The sequence below is a fragment of the Cyprinus carpio genome, chromosome B7 (genome assembly GCF_018340385.1).
Source record: "Cyprinus carpio isolate SPL01 chromosome B7, ASM1834038v1, whole genome shotgun sequence".
Taxonomy (NCBI): Eukaryota; Metazoa; Chordata; class Actinopteri; order Cypriniformes; family Cyprinidae; genus Cyprinus; species Cyprinus carpio.
The window spans coordinates 9895309-9920037 of NC_056603.1; the positions used below are offsets into that span (position 1 = coordinate 9895309).

General features: G+C 36.4%; 4 protein-coding genes and 1 long non-coding RNA gene across 6 annotated transcripts; 4 read left to right on the forward strand and 1 right to left on the reverse strand.

Annotated features, from left to right (window-relative positions):
• The first annotated feature begins 1884 nt into the window (after positions 1–1884).
• LOC109092975 lies at positions 1885–3708 on the forward strand. Its single transcript, XM_042727162.1, has 6 exons — positions 1885–1946; positions 2126–2476; positions 2558–2674; positions 2834–2986; positions 3130–3164; positions 3582–3708. Exons 1-6 carry the CDS (start codon positions 1904–1906, stop codon positions 3684–3686), a joined length of 804 nt encoding a protein of 267 aa, XP_042583096.1. The 5' UTR covers positions 1885–1903; the 3' UTR covers positions 3687–3708.
• Positions 3709–4405: 697 nt separating this feature from the next.
• On the forward strand, positions 4406–6626 carry LOC109092963. Of its 2 annotated transcripts, none has more exons than XM_019106686.2 (6): positions 4406–4531; positions 4690–5040; positions 5201–5248; positions 5354–5506; positions 5632–5684; positions 6343–6626. In XM_019106686.2, exons 1-6 carry the CDS (start codon positions 4489–4491, stop codon positions 6448–6450), a joined length of 756 nt encoding a protein of 251 aa, XP_018962231.1. In that variant the 5' UTR covers positions 4406–4488; the 3' UTR covers positions 6451–6626. The 2 variants fall into 2 exon arrangements, with proteins under 2 accessions (XP_018962231.1, XP_018962232.1); XM_019106687.2 differs by having other exon boundaries at positions 5653–5684.
• Positions 6627–10660: 4034 nt separating this feature from the next.
• On the forward strand, positions 10661–12826 carry nitr12 (novel immune-type receptor 12). The gene is made up of 6 exons (XM_042727152.1): positions 10661–10756; positions 10874–11227; positions 11323–11700; positions 11785–11913; positions 12237–12283; positions 12367–12826. Exons 1-6 carry the CDS (start codon positions 10684–10686, stop codon positions 12493–12495), a joined length of 1110 nt encoding a protein of 369 aa, XP_042583086.1. The 5' UTR covers positions 10661–10683; the 3' UTR covers positions 12496–12826.
• A 4815-nt stretch (positions 12827–17641) lies between these two features.
• On the reverse strand, positions 17642–19118 carry LOC122137794 (zinc finger BED domain-containing protein 5-like). The gene is made up of 2 exons (XM_042726735.1): positions 17975–19118; positions 17642–17835 (listed from the first exon to the last, which is right to left on the reverse strand). The coding sequence occupies exons 1-2, from the start codon at positions 19116–19118 to the stop codon at positions 17642–17644; spliced, it is 1338 nt and encodes a 445-aa protein (XP_042582669.1).
• A 3133-nt stretch (positions 19119–22251) lies between these two features.
• Positions 22252–23501, forward strand: LOC109092979. Its single transcript, XR_006155099.1, has 3 exons — positions 22252–22444; positions 22620–22936; positions 23373–23501. It is a non-coding gene; the product is annotated as an uncharacterized LOC109092979 (long non-coding RNA).
• The last annotated feature ends 1228 nt before the right edge of the window (positions 23502–24729 follow it).

Consider the following 24729-nt stretch of genomic DNA (forward strand, 5'->3'; position numbering starts at 1 on the left):
GACAGATTTATCCTAAACTAGTAAGAAATATGTAAGCAATGTCAAAACGAGCATCACCAGAGATGCAATGAATGATGTGAGCAACCCGAAGGATGTGTTTATGTCAAAAAGTGCTGTGCCAGATTTTTTCCCCCACTGATCTTTTCTTTCAGAGATGATTTCATAATCTAATTTTAATTTCTCAGACAAATAATTGAACAAGTAACACCAGCAGCCACCATCAGTAAATACCTTTATATATGCCATTTTTTAAAAGAAGCATGTTTAGGTGAAATTATTTCTAAAATATAAAGACATAAAGGCAGTGTGCTAGTTGTGGTTTTATGCTGGCCATGCGGTAACTTGACCTTCTTAAGTTCTAAGTAAATGTTTCTTGACTGCATAGCAGATGAAGGGAAATCAAATGTGATCACAAAACTGTGCAGTCATCAAAATTGCAGTCTGATTTTTTTTTTTTTTTTTTTTTGTGAAGACAGCAGACAGTGTAAATGTGTCTAAAATTTCTCTCGTCAGATGAGCCTGATATTAATCAACAACCTTTTTTATAGGCTACATTAAAAGATTAACAAAGGATGGACTGAACAGAAATCTGTGATGACCACAACAAAATCACAATGACATGCTCAAGACCTTATAGCCTTGTGGCTTCACAAGCACACATCACATCAGCTTCAGTACAAACTGTGAAAGGCTATATAATATGATAATGTGGAAGGTCTGTATGTCCTAAAGAAAGTTTAAAGTCCAATTTCCTGTTTTAAACTAATAGTGGCTTCGTGTATGTTCTGATGGCAACATATTTCTAAATTAAGATTTTTTTTTTCTGTTGCTTTTTTAATGATTATAAATATACATATTAAAAATTTAAGCCGAATTATGAAAGACAATTTATTTTTTAATGAACACACATCATTGGTGCCCAGTTGCACAAAACACCTTAAGAAAAGTTAACAGAAAATTAAGAATAAAATTAAGAAACCCATTAATGATATATACTTATAATTACAACAAACATTTCATGTCTTCACCCCGCGGCCCACCCACCATCCAGCTAAGTGTTTTGTAGACAAAAGGAGGGTGCTGGCTATGATTTTGAAAACCACTAGAGGGCTGTAGTGAAGGATGGCAATTACTCAAATTGGCTAATTAGATATTTTAACTTTAAACTGCATACGAGAAAGATTAAATACAGTATAAAATAATAAACGTACTGCATACTTCACTTGACATACAAAGTGTACCAGGAAGCCTACTGTACATGCTTAGGAGGATAGGTCCAACGTACATCATTTAAAGTGTAACATTATATATAGTGCTGCAGATGTGCAACCTGTTTTAGAAAATATACAGTAGGTTTCTGTAAGCAAGTGTATTAAAAATATAATAATAATAATCTCAGTTAGATGCAATACAAATTACAAATGGATTACAAATAATAGACTGAAAATATAACAGATGACCAAGCACAAATTGTAGATAAACAGATATGTCTAATAAAATATACCAGAAAAAAATGCAGAGGTATTTATTTACAAGAAATACATGTACAAATGTAGCAAACATTTTCAGAGCACTGAGAGAAAAAAAAAAAATAAATAAATAAATAAAAACACCAACACCAACTATAGTGTAGTTGTATAGTTGTGTATAGTATAATGTAATGAGGCCATCATCAGAGCATATTTTGTATTTGATTATGCTCTTTGTTGAGAATTTTTTTATTATGATTATTTTTTCTTTTGTACTGCAGCTATATCAGATATGGGTCTGACCCTGACAGGCCTTTTCATTGATAGGTCTACCATAATTTAGCTCTGCCAAAAGCCACTCCTCCTTATATATAAAACACATCAATATCGCCCACTTAATTTCCTCTTCAGCTTGGTTTTGACTCAGTGCAGAAATGTTACATATTTCAGCTGCAGCTTTATTGCTCTTTGGAGCGGGTAAGAATTATTATTATTATTATTATTATTGATTTTTTTACTGTAAAGTACAATTCTATGATAAGAGACACTTAATAAAATGTTTGTAGAGTTTAAAATGGGAAGACAGATTAAAATGTGGTCATATTTGAACAAAATAATGTTTTATGGTTTTACTTTTCTTGTTTAATGATTTTCAGGTTTTCTCCAAGTTATATTTTCGACAGAAAGTATACAGGCTCATCCAGGACAAAGTGTCACGATGTGGTGTCAACACAATATTCATGTTTCTGGAGATCTGTACTGGTTTAAACAAACAGATGGTGATGTACCCATTACAACTGTGCACATGCTATACACCGAAAGTCTATGGAAGTTTGAGCCAAATTATTTCAACAGTTTCACAAAAGATCACATGGTCATGGATCAGTTCAGCAAAAGCACCACCCTAACAATTAAGCAAGTCAAAATGTCTGATTCTGGTTTCTACTTTTGTGGAGCTACAGAATATCACATGAAATTTGGCAATGGAACCAGACTTGAAGTGAAAGGTAATCTTTTTGAAGCTCTCTCATTGTACTGATTTTTATATACTGTTTATAGCTCTTTTTTTCTCACTTTGTCATTAATAGCACGTGTTGAAAAACACCACAATTTAAATACCATTGTAAATGCCACAACAGTAAATGACTTATCCAGGCCAACTGTTTTCATATCAGAGAAAAATTACACAGGAACCTCAAAAAAGGGTATGTTTTTTTTTTTTTTTTATTTTTTTTTTTTTTTATATATTATATTTTAGTTAAAAATGTTTTTAATATATTAATATTCTTGTTTAATCTCTCTAATCAAATTATGGGGGAAAATAATTTTAAAATTTCATTGAAATTACATCTACTTATTTATAGATCATGAGCTATCATCCGTGTCTACTGAAGACTGTTCCAGAGGCATCTATTTCAAACTGACCCTCCTATTTGGTGGAATAATTTTTTTTACATGTGTTGTTCCTCTTATTTTGGCGATTATCAGGGAACACAGAAGACAGAAGCTTAAAAAAGGTAACTCTTTAAACATGGTTAAAAACGAAGTTAAACCACAAATGTGGAATGAACATTCTAAAATGGCTTTGAAATTATTTTTAATTCTCTGATTAAGAACTTAAGATCAGTAACTGATCACCCTTTTCTCTGCTTTGTGCCAGTTGCTGAATGTCAAGCACAACAGCAGGATGGCAAGGTAAACTCCACAGACTTATGTTACTCTAAGGGCTACTGAACCATAGACATAAAAACAAGCAAAACTTTGTTTTCTAGCAGAACACACATTCTTTTTTTATTGTAAAGAGCAAAATATTGTATCACTTTATAAATGAATTACTGCTTTGCCTATCCTACGAGTGATTAATTGCATAAAAAATAATTATATTTTTGTATAGTTTGTTTGTGTGTGTGGTATTACATATTATCTTATGATTCCAATTTAACAATATTATTTCTAATTCTGTTGGCTATTAAGGACAGTTGCATATACTTTTTGCTGTAGAATTTATTTTTGGAGGCTAAGGAAAACGTATCCAAATGCTCTAGAGTAAAATCCAAGACATTTGATCACTTCGATTAGAATCTTGACATACATGTTTGTACTTCTTTGCAGGAAAATGATTCAGTAGTATATACTGCTGTGTATTTCTCAAATAAGAGACCCAAAACAGCAGGACGACATACTGAGGATACAACTGTGTACACTGACACTACTTGAAACATGAAACTTACTCAAACATATTATTAATTTATTATCTATGGTTTATTTTTAACAGCTAGATAGTACTGCTTAAAGAAATTTAATTATCTTTCCTTTGCATAACTGTACATAATGGTCGTTTATTAAAATTGTGTTGCAGTTTAGCTTGACTCCTGATATTAATTTAATTGACTAGTTCACAAAGTCCTTGAATTTAGATTCCAGTTAAATATCAGTGTTTTAGGTTGCATCTCAATTCGGATGCGGATTAAAGTGTCCAGCTAGCCGTTACTCATTAATCTCATCCCAAATACCAGAGGTTGCTCGCTCAAGACTAAATAGTTCTGCTCAGTCACTTTCATACTCTTTAAATCAAATGGTTAAACCTGTAAATCCATTCAACCCTGGGCTTTCAGAAAATTAAAATCAGGGTAAAATCAAGTTTAACTATTTGTGGCCCAGGTAAAATGTATGTCAATAATATAATTCAAGAATGATCAGTAAAAGACACGTTCAAAGATACGTTCAGGTCAAACATGCTTTTAGTTCTTTGTAAAGCTGCTTTGGAACAATTTATTCTCAAAAGTGCTATGGAGAAACTATGGTGTGCTGAAGCAGTAAAGAAAACATCACATCATTATCAATATATATGATCAATAATGAATCTTCTTATTTTGAATGAGTAGCCGTGGACTTGCCTGTTGATTGACAGGTCTGTCATAGTTTGATGTAAGCATAAGCCACACCCCCTCACATAAAAAAGCACATTGATTTCCTCATCTTAATTTCCTCTTTGGTTCTAGTTTGATTCAGTACTACAATGGTACATATAATAATTTCAGTGCTGTTGATCTGTGGCACAGGTAAGCATTACTGTACTATAATTACTTGAATAATGCAAGATTAATGAATTATTAATTCAATTGATTAGGTGTGTTCTATACACAGCATTTCTTGTGTTATCAATATTCTAAATATTTATATGCTGTAAAATAATTTCTTATTCTTCTGTTGGATTTAGGTTTTCTCGCAGCTAAAGCATCTCAGTCAACCAATATCACAGCTCGGCCAGGAGATAACGTGACTATTTGGTGTCAACACACTTCAGAAATTGGAAACAATATACATTGGTTCAAACAATCGAACAGTGCTGTTCCTCTTAGCATTGTATACATGATGTTACCCTACGAGCTTGAAGTAAAGGCAACATATTTAAATGGTTTTCAACCAGATCGTCTTGTGATGTCTCTGAACAGCAAAAACACATCCCTAAGAATTTCAAATGTGGATATTTCTGATTCTGGTCTGTACTACTGTGGTTGGCAAAAGTGGGTGATGACATTTGGCGATGGAACACACCTAGACATTAAAGGTAATACTTCTTTTTTCAACAGCACTTTTGTAAAACAGCTTGCACACTTTATGTGCAGTAGAAAATCCTTATTCATCCTTATGATTTCCAAAATGCTTCTGTGATGCTGTGTGGATTTTCTAAATAACTCATACATTTCAAATCTTCAATTGTTGCACAGACAGGGGTATTACACCACTGCAATATCCAACAGAAATTACAAATAAAGGTGTTTATCATCTGACTTTCTTATATGCTTGTAATATTCATATACAATAATGCTTTTATCTAGATGGTGGTGTGGTAGAGTAAAATGTGATTTACTTTTTAACAGATCTGAAAAAGAGCCCGATTTCTACAAGCGACTGTTCTGAAAACATCTTTTATAAGCTGACCTTTATTTTTGGTGGTATTATAGTTATTCTCCTCATCATTCTGCTCTCCACGCTCATCATTAAGATACAGGACAGAAATAAGCAGGGAAAAGGTAACAGTGCATCAAATCAGTCCAACAGATTTATTTACATTGCTGTATGGATATCATTTGCAAATAACTGTGCAGTGAAATAATTGTAAATAATAAAAACTATAGGCCCTACCTCTATTTTTTAGTTTCCATTTCTGTTGCCGCAGATGCTGGTCACCACGAAACACAACCTCATGAGGTAAGCTAATTGTTATAATAAAAGTGTCCATTCTCTGAATGTGGAATAAATAAATTTAAATTCTTAACCAAAAAGTAAAGTTTTTTCCTCATAAGATCTGCAACATTTATTGACAAAAATTATTGTACAGTTTAAATTAAAGACTGGGTTGACAGGAGTACAGAAAAGTTAAAGTCTCTGCTATTGAAAGGAGTTATAATGACAATAGCCATAAACTGTAAAATAACTTTTCTAATTTCAGTGTTTTTCAATATTATTTTATGTCGAAAATTCTTTTGAGATTGTTTTTTCATACGGCCTGCGGTCCTGCTTTTCTTTTCTGTTTAGCTCTAACCATGTCTTTAAAAAGGACAGCATGGTTGAAATCTTTTTGTGAGAATATGGTGAATTTTTAAAAGTAAAAATAAGGCACAAAAGTGAAAAAAGTAAAGCTTGGAATAAAATCACATTTCCCAACTATTTCCCAACTGTAAATTAATTATGATTCTAACACCAAAGAATGTATTTGAATACTGGCATGTGTGTGTGTGTGTGTGTGTGTGTGTGTGTGTGTTTTGCTTATATGATTTTCTTCTGTACATATTTAAATTAAATTTGTAAAAATGTAAAAGTAAAATGAATTAAAATGCCATTAAAGTCATCTTCCGATCTGTTGCAGGAACCTCATTCATCTGTGTATGCCGCTCTGCAATTCTCCAAACACAAATCCAGAAGAGCAGCCAGAAATACAGAGGATACAGATGTTGTGTATTCTGCTCCTAGATAGTCCAACAGTGGCACACAATCAAATACTGTAGCCTACTCTAATGTTTAAAAGCCATATGCTCATCATCAAGACTCTAATATTTTAACGCTATTACTAATGCCTTACATTTAAAGTGTATGTGAGCTCTGCAATGTTCAGTATTTTCAATGCAATAAAAGTTCTAAAGATCAAATGCATTTGAAAGTTCTAAGAACTTTAATTAAATCGGTTTATATTCTCTATCATAGATAGAAGCAGGCCCTTACTCAAGAGGCAGGGGTTGTGAATGATATCACTTCCTATACAGACCCTGACAGGAAGAAGCTGTTCAGTGCAGAATTAGACGTGCTGAGGGGAACTTCAGCAGACCAGATTGCACAGCTGTAAATATATACACAAAAACATAGCTGTATCTAAATGATTAAAACTATTATTAACTATGCACACATTTGACAAAAATGTAGTACTTTGTGAGCAGAAGCAGTATATCCTGACCATTATGAATCATGAAAATTTAAAGAAAGTGCTATAAAACAATATTTAAATCTATTTTGAATTTGTGTAAACTGTTTAAAAAAAAAAAAAAAAAAACAGATAAAGGCTTTCTTAAATGTCTGTGTGCCAGTGTGTGCACATGAGAGCATCACAGTTTGACTGTTTTCCGCCCACCAGACTGACCCCCAGCTCTCTCAACCACACAAACACCATCACACTACATGCCTTTCACACTACTTTCCATAACCACAGACAAATTACCCCTTGTTTTCAAGTGAGGTGTTAAGTCACAGATGACAATAACTAAAAAAAAAAAAAAAAAAAAACTTTTATTATGAAACAACCATGAAAATAACTTTAAATTTTAAATATTTATCCTTGTCAGAAATTAAAATTCCTAAATTCACATATTTTTAATGCTTAGTCATTTTTCAATGATGGTACTGATAGCACTTATAAACTAAAAACTAAATTCAAGACTTAAAAAAAAAAAAATCCAAATGTGTTTGCTGTCTTTCAAAGCATGTTATTGTTGTGTGCAGAAGCTGCATTCTTATAAATGGGTGTATTTTTTATTTTTGGAAAAAATAAAAAATAAATAAAAACGAACAAATGATAGAACAAACGAGTGAATGAATGCACCTTTCAAAAGTATCATTTTCAAGGCCAGGCTCATTAATAAAACCTAAAACTTTACTCTTGTTTCATATGATCTGTCACTTATCTTGGTCCAACCTGCAGTCCAAAACATGTACAGTCGGTTGGCCAGCATAACCACTGTAGAAAAAAAGAAAAAATACTGTTTATATTGTACCAGAACATTATCCATTTAGTTTTTTGAATTACACAATACAACGTGTAATTCAAAATATAGGTAAAACACCTGTGGGAAAAAAAGACTGAAAATTCCATTATGTGAACAAAGCAATGGATCTAATGTAGTAATATGTTTTATCTTTAGTATAGTCTTTTTAAGTGTCTCTGTCAATGCAATTTTATCACAATGCACTGGTAAAGTGTGCAACTGCATTCGTACCACATGTTAGTTCCTTTCACACACTGACTAATGGTTTCGAAAACAGACTTATGCCATAAATACATATAAGACAATGAATTTGATGCACAGCGCTCAGGTTGCGGTCAACTTTTGTTTCTGAAAGTAACAGAATAAACAAGCGACCTTCAGCGTGCTTAGGTCTCTGTGGGTAAAAGTTTCCATACATCGTCTTATTGCAGTGAAACACAAGTGTTAAAGCGACGTGCAGACAGCTGTGTTCTTGCTATATTTAGAGTTTCTCCTCCAGCATTACCAAGCAACCCTACATAAATAGTGATTAATCATTATTATTCACCTCTTCAATATACTAAATTACCATGCTTTTTTTTTTGCAGTGGTTCAAAATTTGACACATGCTAATTAGATATTGTACTTTAACCTGCTAAAAGATAATTTAACTAGATGCTCTTTACCTGAATGTGCAAGTTAAAACAAATCTCATCACATATTTCTCAAAGCAAAAATCTTGCCCATTTGTAATATCATATGTTAATATTCATCTGCTCTCAACTAATGTTGTTTTAAAACCCAAAATCACATAACCTACAGGAGGGATGTCCAATCCTGTTCCTGGAGGGCCAGTATTATACAGAAATTAGCTCCAAACTGCTTTAATACACTTGCTGGGAAGTTCCTAGTGGCTGAATCCGAAAGCTGAAAAATGCTGCCTTCAGGGGATACATTCCAACGTAGGAATCAAGACACGTCCAAATCTAATGCCAGATTCACTTTCTGTCTCCTGAGATGTCTTCAACTGATTGATTTTTGAAGGCAGCACAGATGTATTCATCGCTGCCTTTGACATCCCATAATCCAGTGCTCCATTCTGTGACTACTGAACCAAAAAATAATTATGAAATAAATAAAGCTTTCGGACCCAGGCAGTGAGTCTGAAGACCTTGGCTGCGCTCAAAATCCTCCTTATACCATTAAATACTGTAGGGCACCTCTAGGGGACGCAATTTATTGTGTTGTCTGAAACCATAGTGGACGTTATCAAGTACACTTATTCAGTCCCATAATGCACCACAATATTTGGTCTACATCCGATGTACACTCAGGCTGCTTTCCACTCAACTTTTAGACACGCACTCGCAAACTTCCCTAAGCACTTTTTAAGCACATTTTGAAGTGCGTTCCACTTCGTCAAGTGAACGAGGTAAGTTTATATGAGCAGACCATCGACCCCTCGATTTTGACCGAGGGAGCGAGTCTGCTTCATATGCACACTTCAGGCCGCTCCATAGACCACAGTGCACCACGATAGTGATGTCATTGCAGATCGCATTTAATTTATCCCCACCCCATACAACTCTATATCTAAATTATTATTATTATTATTATTATTTACATTTATAACAGCCCAAGCATACCTATTTACATATATAGAATGCTGCACCAAACAAATTCATAATGTAAAAAAATTTAAACAATACACCAACTCTATAGCAAATTCTAAGTGATCAAGGGCTTAGGACTTTTCAGTTCAGCCCATTCCAAGGGTTCCACCAGTAGTGGGCACTCATGCAACGTAATCAATGACGTACATCCGAGTAAACGAGACAGAGGGAAGCTAGTTTGCGAGTGAAGGATATAAAAATGTGAACTGGAACGCAGCCTCGGCACTAAGAGAATACCCATAATGCACTGTGAGGGTCATGCCAAATGAACTCCCGCATCTCGCCAGAAGATGGCACCTGCCGCTGAATCATCCATCCATTCTCCAAACCACCTGTCCATTGTGGGTACAGCCTCATACAGGTTCAGATTTCTTATTTATTGATTATTAAATAGTTTAATTAGGGTTTATACATGCTAGTTTCCATTACAGAGTTCATTAAGTCTTTTTATTACTACAGGAGCTGCCAGTTTGCTAAGTTTTCTAATGATTATTGAATAGAGCTTACAAAAATAAAATGGCTTTTATTTACATTAAAGTAGGTAAATAAATATGAGGGATTCTTATATTTTGAGGGAAACTGACTGATCAAAGCACTGTATGACTAGTTGTTCTAGGTGTTTTGAGCCTGTGTTTTTCCAAATGACTGCACATAGGGGGCACCAGTTCATTAGTTAACATGTTTTACAGGATAATATTTAGTGGGCATGTTCTGAGGGTTAAATAATCAATTGGGCATCAAAAAGCATGCAAAGTGTGTCCAACAGCCAGGACAGGCTTAATTATCTGGAAGAGCTGATTACTGGATGAGATACAACATTTAAATGTTCCCTGTATTTCTAGACTACTTACTACATATAAATGCAATTTTGTGAGTATGATGTTATTAAAACAATCACTGGCCATCTGTAAAGTTGATCTAATAACACTGGACCTGGTTTCTTTCTTTTTTTTTCTTTCTTTTTTTTTTTTTCATTCTGAGCTTACTGTGTAGCAAGGAAATACAGAAAATAAAAGGTCAAAACAAAAGATCAAAAACTACTGAAAATTAGAGTTTACAAGAATTAAAGAATTAAATTACCAGTTGTTCATTTGGAAACATCAGAACCAGATTCACAGAGGCTCCAAACATGAACATAAGAACAATAGATAAGCCACATCACATGCTATACGTCTTGGGTCAGAAGGCCTGAATGGAAAAATGACAACAGCCAATCACATGTCATCTAAATCAGAAGGGCAAGTCTTGACTCCCCTAAACCCAGACGTTTCACACCCACATGTCTTAGAAACACTCCATAAGATGTTGCCAAATGCACAGAGGACCTCAACTATGTTTAAAGTACTTCTGATATTTTTTCTACCCTTAAGGACAGGTGTGTTTGTTGTGGAAAAGAGATTAGCTTTGGAAAGTTAATTCTCATCTTACAGTATTTAAGAAAATGTTATTCTGATCTGTTCTGATGATACTGTTTGTACTTTTTCTTTCTCAGGTTTCATCGCATCTGCTGCTGTAGTTCAAAATAAAGTCCTGGAGACCTTCACTGCAGGGGAAACTATAACTCTAGAGTGCTTGATATCTCAAAACCACGAAAACTATTTCTCTTGGTTCAAGCAATCTCTGGGAGAAGCTCCAATATGCATCCTCAGTCTCTATGCTGACACTTTAACACCAACATTGTATGGAGACTTCAAGAATGACAAGAGATTTACAGTTCTAAAGCAAGGAAGTCTTTTTTCTCTAACCATAAAAGATGCAAAGCCATCGGATACTGGAATCTATTACTGTGGTGCCCGTGACTATGATCTTATAACTTTTAGTAGTGGGCTGTTTTTAAACTACAAAGGTAAGCAAACCTGTCACAAAAAGCAGTCAAATTACGTGTCCTGAAGAAGAAAAATCTCTGAACATCTAAATAATGTAATAGTTTTGTAATTTCAGGGGTGAATACAAGACAACATCATATTAAGCAGTTTTTGTCTGCAATGGACTCGGGTACTTGGGTAAATGAGCATGGGTTTAACCCGGGAGACTCTGTGAATCTTCACTGTTCAGTTCTCACTGACAAATATGTAGGAAATCACAGCATCTACTGGTTCAGACATGAAACGGGAGATACACATCCAGGAATCATTTACAAGCATGGAAACATAAATGATCAATGTGAGAAGAGCTCTGAGAAAGATTCACATGTACAGTCCTGTATCTACAATCTCCCCAAGAAGAACCTCAGTTTAACTGATGCTGGGACTTACTACTGTGCTGTGGCCACGTGTGGAGAGATACTGTTTGGAAATGGAAGTCGGCTTGAAATTAGAGGTGAGAAAAAATGCATATGATAGATCAAATCACATTTTAATTGCAGTTTAAATATTTAGACTTTTTTTTTTTTTTTTATCTTAGAACCAGTTTCTGAGTTCGTCTGGACTGACTTAAAGGTCCCAGTTTTGGTAGCAACAAATATCTTGTGGTTGGTGATCATCGCTATCCTTCTATGTAAGAGAGTACAAAAACGGCAAAAAGCATTTTCTGGTAAGCCATTTTCATATCAAGAATATTCACTGATGATCATATTGTATGATAATCTTGATTATTAGAGCATTACTGTCAGTGATTTTGATGAAGATTAAATTAAATCCACCTTTATTTAAAAATTGTTCTATTGTAAAATATGATGAATTCTGATTTTATCATTGAGATATGACTGAGAGAAGTTTGATTCTTTTGGGGCACACACTGCAAAATATACACGTACATATTAACAAATCAAAAAATTAAAATATTTAGATTATATTAAAATGTATCTTAAAAAACTCACTGTTTACTGCAATTGAAAAGGTTCATATTCTTTACAGACACCCAGCCATTGCAAACAACACTTTCTTCATCTCCTGCTAATGAGGTAAAATTTAAATCAACTATATTTCTATATTCATTATAATTTATGTTTCATTTATGTAAGGAGTACTTTGCTGTTGGTTTTAGGGTGTAGCGGAGGAGTTGAGCTACGCAGCAGTACATTTCTCTGGAAGAAACTCAAGCAGGCACGAGACTGAAAGAAGCTCATACTCACATGTTGTATATTCCACTGCTAGATGCTCTAGTATTAAATAACAATTCTGTGATATAACATGATAAAGTAATACTGTCCTATATGTGTGTACTAGTTGTATTTGATGTCTCCGAGTGTTGTTATGAGCGATAATAAAAAGAATGCCATTGTTTCACCAAAACCTTTGTCTTTTTTAGTATTTATAATAATTTAAACAATAAAACATAAGGTAAAATACATTTAAATCCATTGGTGGAAAAAAAAAAACATTTTATGAAAAAGGCCTTTTAAGTTGCTGACAGCCCAATTCTTTCTCTAAGAGATTTATTATATTATTGATCAGTGAAGCAAAACTGGTATACTGCAAAACATACAACAATATAATACTTGTATGCCTAGGGACAACATACAACAGGAGCTAAACTTCTTCAGTACTCATACCCCTAGTAAAAAGAAATCTGCCCTTTTTGCTCATTGGCACATGTTACACTTCCAGGCTTTTTGAGCCAATCACCTGAACCTATATATGCACATAATAATAACAATAATAATAATAATAATAATAATAATAACAATACATGTCAAATGTAAGCAGTTTAAGCGAACCTTTAAATTAAATTAAGGTTTATAACACAAATACCCCTATCTGAGCCAGCTGGAACAGTTTCACTGGAGTGTACAGTTTGGCTTCACTCCCCCAGCTGTTGAGAACTGAAATTGCAAAGGTGAAGCAGTTAGTTTCAAAATGCAGTTCAAGAACTGAAACGTTTTCAATCCAGCCTCACGTATACTAAATTTTAAGTTTGTACTAGAGGTCCTGAGATCAAGTGAGCATGAGACAACCTTTGGTGAATTTATAAAGCTGGTGTTACTGACAATTGGTGCCAGTTAAGGAATTTTTCGAGGAGGCTAATATACTGTAGAAATTACTATTGATAAACCAAATAAATGATAGCATAACTTTATATAAACTCACATATACGGTTAATATCTTATTGATAATTTGTGACGCATTATAATCTCTCTTATCACCAACTCAAAAATACAGTAAATAAGTATAAAAAAAATCACACAATATATGGATTATGATCATTATAAACATTTGTTGTTTTGTTTGTTGTTTGTTGAGAGCATTTTTAAAATGTTTGTTTTGATGTCAAATAAATTATTTGTAAAGTTATACAGCTACAGTTGTGTTTCTGGGTTTTAAAGCAGATTTTTCAGTCTGTATTTACAGCACTCAGTTCAAATGTGGATGAATGGCTAGATGTACAGTAGATGTGTGCTCATACTGCCAGCTGTGTGAGATCACTACCACTACTACTTTTGTGTTAAATAGTTTTTTTTTTTTTTTTTTTTTTTTTGTTAACTCACTTGTTTAATTTCTATAGATTTTTAAGATTCTAAAAGCTCTTTATTCCAAAGATATACTGCAAGTCAGTGTATTCAGTGTATATTGTAAGTTGCTTCAAAGACATAAGGTATTGCAAATATTATATACAGTACAACAATAATAAAACAGTGTAACGGAAATTTACTTTTAGTCTTTGCAAATTTCTCTTGTAATAGAATAATATTTGACCAGCAGTATCTGTTCTTTTACTCAAGTAATGGAGTTGTGTATTTTGCCCACCCCAAGAAAGAAAAATAACTAGACTATAACTAGCTATTTTTAGCTTCATTGCTGCATTCTTTTTGAACTACATTTTTGAGGAAACACAACCTGATTGAGACTATAGATTTTGGCCAGTAAAATTAAATTATAAATTACACAGCAACCTGAATTAATGCACATGCATGCTCCTTTAAAAGATGTACTTTGCTTTGGTCTTTTTGAAACTCTTGTTTATGTTGAACCTTTTATTGTGCCTTTCTTTGGCAATTTATACATGCTACAAATAATTAATAAAATGTATGCTTAGTATCTTAGCTAAGCCTTTAACCTATTGGAACCTAATTAAAAAAAGAATTACCTTTATATAGGTACAAAAAAGCTTTCTTTACCAAAACCACAAAAAAAAAAAAAAAAAATTTGACACTTTCAGGCCACATGACGGGAAGATGTGGCTAAAGCAGTCAGGTTGTATAATGTGCACAAAACACTCAAAAACCCTTTCAAAACTGATCTTTTGTCCTGCAGAAAGGCCTGTTGCATGTGTAGTCTTCTACAGATCAGTTAATTAAGATAACTAAATTATCATACATCACATGCAATATGTGTGAATTAAAGATTTTTCTTTAATCCTTTGACAAATTGAAAACATTTGAAACAAACAATTCATAAAACCACTTTATGATTTTTTTTTTTTTTTTGGCAAATGGAACAAGACTGATGTTTGAAGAGTCTTTCAGATCTATCACTCATTGGCCCAATGACAGAATCCAATGGCATGGACGAAAGTATTCTGCATAAAGGTCTTTTTGCCAAATTGTCTTTCCGGCACATAAGATCACATTGTCAGTTTTTTGGATTGACAACCATATTAAGTGCAAGTCTCGAAATGTCCTGTTTAAACAGCAACTTAACAGTAGAATCTCAAATACTGTCTACCTGTATATGAACATGCAAACTGGAGTCCAACAGTCAGACGAAGAGAGTGAAATCATGACTTTAGATAAACTGGTGACAAATGACACTAAGAAAAAGATAATTTGCTGAAGTAAAAGTAGCCACTGTGGGTCTTTTTTCATATATAATAAATTACTTGCACCTTAGAATGTGCAGACCTAATGAAACACAGTCATGTTATCTTGCTTTCAGCGGCTTTCAGCGTTTCAGATCCTGTGCATGAACAGTCTGCTGGTTAGTCCAGTTACTGTACATGCAGTTAGTCTATCAGCAACAAGCACTGAATAGCTGTTGTCACACTTATTTCTGCTGTTAGATTAATCCATCATGTGAAAATGTCCAAAGCTTATCATCAATATCGACATAAATTTTATCATGACTTAATCATTTTATCGTTTCATTTACACTAAGTGCAAATAGCTATAGATGCTTTAAACATAGCATGATATTCTTCTAATTACTTATTGCAAATAGTGCACAATTATCTGCACCTCAGCATTGTAATACATTATAAAACAGGATGCAATAATAACTTATTGAGTGTAAATTTTAATATGGATGCTACCTGCCAAAAGCGCCCTTCCTACACCTACCCTAACCCTACCCGATACTTTATTTTCAACTTTTTGATTATTTCCTTCATTTATATTAAAAATTAATTATTTTCTGGTGTGATTGAAATTTGAGAAAAAGGAGAAAAAAAAGTTTGCGTTAAGGCAGATTCGAACCCGGGTCAATCGAGTCAAAAGTAGTATAACACGCTTCGTCATCTGCACCACTGAATCTGATGTGTAATGATGGTCTTTTGTATTTCACTATCCCAATCACACGTTGGTGGGTGGAGTTAGTGAAAATAGCCTAAATAGACACAAAAACAAAGTAGTTTCACTTTCTCAACAAAACCGCATCACACACAGTGGCCTTGAGTGATCAGAGGCCAGAGTCCTAGAGTGAACCGCGGCCAGCTTGAGTGAGCAGAGGCCGGAGGCCTGGAGTGAGCCACGGTCTAGAGTGAGCCATGGTCTAGAGTGAGCAGAGGCCGGAGGCCTAGAGTGAGCCGCGGTCTAGAGTGAGCCGCGGTCTAGAGTGAGCAGAGGCCGGAGGCCTGGAGTGAGCCACGGTCTAGAGTGAGCCGCGGTCTTGAATGAGCAGAGGCCGGAGGCCTAGAGTGAGCCACGGTCTAGAGTGAGCCGCGGTCTTGAATGAGCAGAGGCCGGAGGCGTAGAGTGAGCCACGGTCTAGAGTGAGCCGCGGTCTTGAGTGAGCAGAGGCCGGAGGCGTAGAGTGAGCCACGGTCTAGAGTGAGCCGCGGTCTAGAGTGAGCAGAGGCCGGAGGCCTGGAGTGAGCCGCGGTCTAGAGTGAGCCGCGGTCTAGAGTGAGCAGAGGCCGGAGGCCTGGAGTGAGCCACGGTCTAGAGTGAGCCGTGGTCTAGAGTGAGCAGAGGCCGGAGGCCTGGAGTGAGCCACGGTCTAGAGTGAGCCGTGGTCTAGAGTGAGCAGAGGCCGGAGGCCTAGAGTGAGCCGCGGTCTAGAGTGAGCCGCGGTCTAGAGTGAGCCACGGTCTAGAGTGAGCAGAGGCCGGAGGCCTAGAGTGAGCCATGGTCTGGGGTGGGCTTGGGTGAGCCACGGAGAGTGAGCCGTGGTCTAGAGTGAGCCGCGGTCTAGAGTGAGCAGAGGCTGGAGGCCTAGAGTGAGCCACGTTCTAGAGTGAGCCGCGGTCTTGAGTGAGCAGAGGCTGGAGGCCTAGAGTGAGCCGCGGTCTTGAGTGAGCAGAGGCCGGAGGCCTAGAGTGAGCCAGGGTCTAGAATGAGCAGAGGCTGGAGGCCTAGAGTGAGCCACGGTCTAGAGTGAGCCGCGCTCTAGAGCAGTGGCTCTCAAACTTTTTAGCCAGCGACCCCTAAACTAACATCGACGAGAACTCGCGACCCACTACCACAGAATACACAAAAAATAAACAAAAAAAAAGTTGTTTTAAATCCACATCCATTTCCTATGGAAGCTTGTTTCCACCACAGAATAAAAAATAAAAAAGGTAATTGCGACTTTATATCATTTATAACTGTATAACACGCACTGCAAGTTTATATTTCACAATTATGAGAAAACAAGTCAGAATAGCGAGATGTAAACTCGCCAATTTTTAGAAAAAAAATTGCAATTATCTTTTCAAATATTTTCTTACGTGGCGGAAACAAACTTCCATAAAATTTACTGTATTTAGGCTTACCTTTCAGTGGGATGGGTGCACTTGTTTTCTCGGTGCACAAAACCGTAATCTGTGGCCTGATGTTGGATACGGCTACTCGCAGATCATCCTCAACATCAAGACGTGATCTGTATTTATTTTTCATGTATGTACAGGTATGTAAAAAGTCTGCTCGCACAAATAAGTAGAGCCAAACGGAAGCAGTACATCCATTGCCACACCGGATAACTCTCTGTATTCTACTGCTACTGTGATCCAAAATTCAGGCAGTGTGGAACTGGAAAATAAAGTTTTTAATGTCCGATCACTGGACAGCTCCAGCAAAGCATCTTCCAGTTTTGTGGGGAGATTAGTCCTAGTTTCAGTGATTGGTTGCCGTATCCAGTCATACAGTTCTGGTTGCGTCTCTTTTGGAAAATACTTATGGAATTGTTCAAAAAAGGTCGTGGAGATGACCAGTGATGTGTGTTTTCAGGTTGCCGAGACTCAGTCCATTCTCCTCCAGATGTTCATCCAGCTCAGGAAACATCTCCACATTACCTTGTTCAACTCGCTCAGCCCATCTTTCGAGCTTTTTCACAAATGCATCAGTTTTCTCATTCATTGTCAAGATGTTTGTGTTTGGACCTTGTAATGAAAGATTAAGCATGTTAAGCCTTTCGAAATATACAGGCCAAATAAGCAAGTTTTGATAACCAATCTGGATCTGTCAGGTGGTGCGCGAATTCAGATTTAGATTCTTTCAACAACGAGTGCTCTTCCTCACGCAGTTCGTAAAGCCGGCCGAGTGCCTTCCCGCGAGATAACCACCGGACTTCGGTATGAAACAGCAGCGCTTCGTGCTGCGAGCCCATCTCATTGCAAAGGGTGGCTAGCAGTCTACTGGTCACTGGACGTGATTTTATGTGATTTACAATTTTGATTGCACCTTTGAGAACACTGTTAAGCTCACTATCAAGTACTTTGCTAGCAAGAGACTCACGGTGAATTATGCAGTGCGTAAACTTAACATGAGGAGCCACTTCTAAAACCTTTGCCTTGAGTCCCTTGTTTTTACCTACCATTGCACCTGCACCATCAGTACATACGCCAACACAGTTATCCCATGAAAGTCGCATCTCTTTTAGTCTGGTGTCCAGCTCGTTGAAAATGTCACTGCCGGTACAAGTCCCCTCCAGCACTGAGCAGAAGAGCATTTCCTCGTGCATTTTTCCATCAAATGTGTATCTGATGAATGCCAGCAACTGAGAAGAATTAGACACATCGGTAGATTCGTCGACCTGTAACGCATATTTCTTTCCATTTAACCTATTAATCAATTGACTCTTAATGTCTTTTGAAATATCATGAATACGGCGAGCTATCGTGTCATTCGACAATGGGACAGTCATAAGCTCATTTGCGATTTTCTCACCATGCATGGCCCGACACATAGCCACAGCTGCGGGCTTAAGCAAGGTTTCCCCGATCGTGTGTGGCTTTTTGGACTGTGCTATCAGGTATGCCACCTCATAAGATGCCTTCAGAGCATTAGCAGTAATTTGGGTTTGTTGTGCGAGTGTGCGTTTTTGAATCTGTAATTCCTTCTCTTTTCTGCGAAAAAAGTCTATAGGTTTTTCAACACAAGCAGGGTGTCTTGTCTCCAAATGTCTCTGCATTTTTCCAGGCTTCATACTTTCATGGGCAAGCACTTCTGAACAGATTACACACTGAGGATGGTCCACATTGTTGAGAGTAGAGCAAGTGAATCCATACTTTATGAATTCCTCTTGATATTTCCGACGTTTCCTACATTGGTCAGAAGGGGTCTTGCTCTTGTGTTTTGTAGAGGTACACGGTTCAGATGATTCAGGCAGACTGTCCACAATTTCCTCAACATTTTTAACCTTGCGAATTACAAATTTATCCATTCTTGCAGTTGCAGTTTCCATGTGCAGTTGCGTGCAGTATTGATAACTAGCGATCAGGCCACGGTCTAGAGTGAGCCGCGCTCTAGAGTGAGCAGAGGCTGGAGGCCTAGAGTGAGCCACGGTCTAGAGTGAGCAGAGGCCGGAAGCCTAGAGTGAGCCACGGTCTAGAGTGAGCAGAGGCCGGAGGCCTAGAGTGAGCCATGGTCTAGAGTGAGCAGAGGCTGGAGGCCTAGAGTGAGCCACGGTCTAGAGTGAGCCACGGTCTAGAGTGAGCAGAGGCTGGAGGCCTAGAGTGAGCCACGGTCTAGAATGAGCAGAGGCTGGAGGCCTAGAGTTAGCCACGGTCTAGAGTGAGCCGCGCTCTAGAGTGAGCAGAGGCTGGAGGCCTAGAGTGAGCCATGGTCTAGAGTGAGCAGAGGCCAGAGGCCTAGAGTGAGCCATGGTCTAGAGTGAGCCGCGGTCTAGAGTGAGCAGAGGCTGGAGGCCTAGAGTGAGCCGCGGTCTAGAATGAGCAGAGGCCGGAGGCCTAGAGTGAGCCACGGTCTAGAATGAGCAGAGGCCGAAGGCCTAGAGTGAGCCGCGGTCTAGAGTGAGCAGAGGCCGGGGGCCTAGAGTGAGCCGCGGTCTAGAGTGAGCAGAGGCCGGAGGCCTAGAGTGAGCCACGGTCTAGAGTGAGCAGAGGCCGGAGGCCTAGAGTGAGCTGCGGTCTAGAGTGAGCAGAGGCCGGAGGCCTAGAGAAGCCGCAGTCTAGAGTGAGCCGCGGCAGGCTTGAGTGAGCAGAGGCGGGGGGCTTGAGGCAGATTGTACGAAGGAGCGTACCTTGTTCTTGCAGCAACCACATGTGACGACCCCGGGCTGGACTTCGCTTCGTCCACGGTGAAAGCCCATTCTGCGATCCTCAGTGCAAAGTTGATGTATTTCCTCAGTGACCAGCACGGATCAGCTCCAGGCATGATGAAGTGGATATCGTCCTCTTTTGGAAGGCCAAACAAAGTAGTTTTGCTTTCACAGTGAAACACACAGCGTCTATACGACATGGCGGCAGCGGCAACAACAATACTACAACGAGAATAAAAGGTATGCTTTCCTTCTTTGCGTTAACATCTGGGCGGTGTTATGCAAATTTTCCCACATACTGATGTAGAGATGTGGGGGCATGTTGGAATGAGCCGTTTCAGGGGGGCATGGACGAGTCTCAATTTTTATAAAGAATATCTCATTGGATTTAAGACTTTAGTCTTTGCAACTTCACAGATCTTCTTTATTCACCAAGAGCTTGTAACACTCCAAAGAGAAAGGAAAATTTGAAATCGCATCATATGACCCTTTTAACTGAATGAGTGTGACATCATACAGTATTGCAGCAGACTTGCAACCTGGGGCCTGTTGCTTAAACTGCTTAGACTAGTCTTAAAAAGTTGGTCATGTAATTTTTTTTTTCTTTTAGACTGATCATAACTTTTTAAAATCAGTTACAAAAAGGTAGACTGCTCTAATTTGAATTGAGAAGTTAGACTGGATATCCCTTTGTTAACTACTAGTAGGACAAACTAGTTCTTAAGACACAGTCTTAACATAGTGACTATGTTTATGCAGCTGGGCCCAGGACTAGAAGGAAGACAACAGAGGGCTTTTTATACCTTAAATAGTTAACCCTGGGTTATTCTAAACCCCAGGTAAATTGAATCCTGGGTTATCTTGCTTCACCTTTAAGTGTGAAAGCGCAGTTTGAAAAGTCCTTAAGTTTCTAGGAAAATATGTATAAAAAGTGACTTCAATAATGTCATTTAGATGAAATACAAATTATACAAATTATAATAATTACAAAATATGCTGAAAATATAGCAGAAGGCCAGGCAAATACAGCAGATATCCAACAAAATGCCCAAATAAATATGTATCATAAAAAAGAAACACCTACCTCCCTTTCAAATGTACAATAATAGCCTACTACACAACACATTATATGAAGTATCTCTGTTTCACTGACCATTTATGAATATTGCATGAATAATGTATTCAGTGACACAATTATGTATGCAGAAGAATGTATTCACAAGAACAAATGTACACATTTAGCTGTACTGTAGAATATCACATTTAGTTATCCAATAATATTTTTTAATATAGAATAGATATTATAAATATTTTCAGAGCACTAAAAACTTATTTCCTGTATTATAAATATCAAGTATAGGTCTGACCCTGACTGGCCATTTCATTGGTCTATCATAGTTCCTGTGGCAAAAGCCACTCCTCCTTCTTAAATATTTGATATCACACACTTAATTTCCTCTTCAGTTCTGGTTTGACTCAGTGCAGAAATGTTTCGCATTTCAGCTGCAGCTTTAATGCTCTTTGGGATGGGTAAGAATTATTTTCTACTGTGAACAATAAGGGGAGATATTTATTTAAATGTAACAATTATTTTAATTTAATGATATTGTTTTGTGATGTGCTATGGTTTTACTTTTCTTGTGGTTAATTTCAGGTTTTCTCCAAGTTATGTTTACGATAGCAAGTATACAGGCTCATCCAGGACAAAATGTCACTATGTGGTGTCCACACAATATTCATGTTTCTGGATATCTGTACTGGTTCAAACAAACAGACGGTGCTGTACCCATTACTATTGTGTACATGATATACACAGAGAGTCTTCAGGAGGCTAAGCCAAATTATTTTAACAATTTCACAAAAGATCACATGGTCATGGATCAGTTCAGCCAAAGTACCTCGCTAACCATTAAGCAAGTTAAAATATCTGATTCTGGCTTCTACTTTTGTGGAGTTACAGGATATAACATGAAATTTGGCAATGGAACAAAGCTTCAAGTGAAAGGTAATCTTTTTTGAACTTCTTTCATTATACTCTCACATTCATATCATATTTATAGCTCTTTGTTTCACTTTGTCAGTAATAGCACATGTTGGAAAAACACCACAATTGTGACCCTGGACCATAAAACCAGTCATAAGTAACACAGGTATATTTGTAGCGATAGCCAACAATACATTGTATGGGTCAAAAAAAGCGATTTTCTCAATATTTTGATTTTTTTTTTCTTTTTTTTTTTCAGATTCCAGATTTTCCAGATTTTTGTATCTCAGCCAAATATTGTCCTATTCTAACAAACCATACATCAATGGAAAGCTTATTTATATAAATTTATATAAATCTCAATTTAAAAAGATTGACCCTTATGACTGGTTTTGTGTTCCAGGGTCACAATTGAAATACTTTTGTAAATGCAACATGTTAACTGACTTATCCTCGCCAACTGTTTTCATATCAGAGAAAAATTACACAGGAGCCTCAAAAAAGGGTATGTTATTTTACCTTTAATATTAAAATTAAAACTGCAGGTGTTTAATATTTATTAATGTTCTTGTTCAATCTGTTGATTCAAATTATGGGGGAAAATAAATGTATAAAATGTGTTCTTTGTGGCATCACTTAAAATGTATTTGAATTTTGAAATTATATCCACTCCTTTACAGATGATGAGCAATCATCCGTGTCTACTGAGGACTGTTCTAGAGGCATCTATTTCAAACTGACCCTCCTATTTGGTGGAATAATTTTTTTTACATGTATTGTTCCTCTTATTTTGGCGATTATCAGGGAACACAGAAGACAGAAGCATAACAAAGGTAAACTCTTTACACATTGTTAGAAAAATTAAGTTAAATCACAAATGCGGAGTGAATATTAAAAATGGCTTTGAAATTATGCCTTTTTTTTAATTTCAACTGATTGTCTTTTTCTCTGCTTTGTAGCTGTCACTGATTGTCAAGCACAACAGCATAATGACAAGGTAAACTCCACAGACTTACATTACTCTAAAGGCTAAATAAAATAATTTACAGATAATCCCAGCTTCACCTTATGAAAACAAGCAAAGCTTTTTTTTATTATTTTATTTTTTTTATCCCAGATCACACTTTTTTATTATAAAGAATAAAATATTTATTAAAAAACAAAATATTTAATTACTTTATACATTAATTACTGTTCATTAATTATTGCTATATGAGTTTTATCATTATTATTATCTTATGATTCCAGCTGAACAATATTATTTCTAATTCTGTTAGCTGTAAGGACTTGAATATCATTATTTTTGCTGTAGAATTTATTTTGGAGGGTAAGGAAAATGAAAACAGTTTACAAAGGCTCCAGAATAAAATTTATGTTGTTGTATGATCACCTGAATTAGGATCCTGAAATACATGTTTTGTACTTTTTTGCAGGAAAATGATTCAGTAGAATATGCTGCTGTGTATTTCTCAAAAAAGAGACTCAAAACAACAGGACGGCATACTAAGGACCCAATTGCTGTGTACAGTAATACTACTTGAAAAAGGAAACATATTCAAACATGTTATTTGTTAGTTAACTATGGTTTATTTTTAACAGCTAAACAGCATCACTGTTTTACTCTTTAAAAATTTAATTACTGAGGTGATCAAAGATCTGTCTTTTCTTTGCACTATTGTAAATAATGGTTAAGATTATTAAATTTGGTTGCAATACTTTGACTCCTAATATTAATTCACTCTGACACCATTAAATAAAGCCCCTGAGTTTAGGTTGAGATAACAATTAAACATCAGAGTTTTAGGTTGGATCTCAGTTTGGATGCCGCTTAAAGTGTCACACTTTATGGATCGCATGGTTACAAACTTATAGTTTGTAGTGTTAACTAATACAATTTAAAGTTTGCTCACTCATGGCTTAATAGCAGTTCTACATAGTCATGTTGCCTGTTTTTTCATGAGCCTGGGTTGTCACTTTCATTCACCTTAAGTTGAAAGGTTAGGCAGAAAGCTACAGTCCTGACTGAGTGTCACTTCCCGGGCCTTCAGACAATTATAATCAGGATAAAATCAAGTTTATCAATTAAGGTAAAATGTATCATGCCAATATACAAAAAATCCCTAAGGTTTCTAGGAAAATGTGTCATATGATGTCATATAGAAGAAATACAAATTATACTCTGAAAATATAGCAGAAGGCCAAGCAAAGACAGCTGATATCCAACAACATGCCTAAATAAATATATATCATAAAAAAAGAAACACCTACCTCCCTTTCAAATGTAAAATAATAGCCTACTACACAACACATTATGTGAAGTATCTCTATTTCACTGACTATTTATGAAAACTGCAAGAATAACATATTCAGTGACACAATTATATATACAGAAAAAAATTAAATAAAAAAGTGACGTGACATACAGCCAAGTATGGTGTTCGTGCTCTGCATTTAACCCATCGAAAGTGCACACACACAGCAGTGAACACACACACCGTGAACACACACCCGGAGCAGTGGGCCATTTATGCTGTGGCGCCCGGGGAGCAGTTGGGGGTTCGATGCCTTGCTCAAGGGCACCTCAGTCATGGTATTGCCGGCCCGAGACTTGAACCCACAACCTTAGGGTTAGGAGTCAAACTCTCTAACCATTAGGCCAAGACTTCCCCTCAAAAGAATGTATTCACAAGAACAAATGTACACATTTATCTGTACTGTAAGATATCACATTTCATTATCCAGTTATATGCTTCAAAATTGTTCATTTAGAAAATAAATATTTTCAGAGCA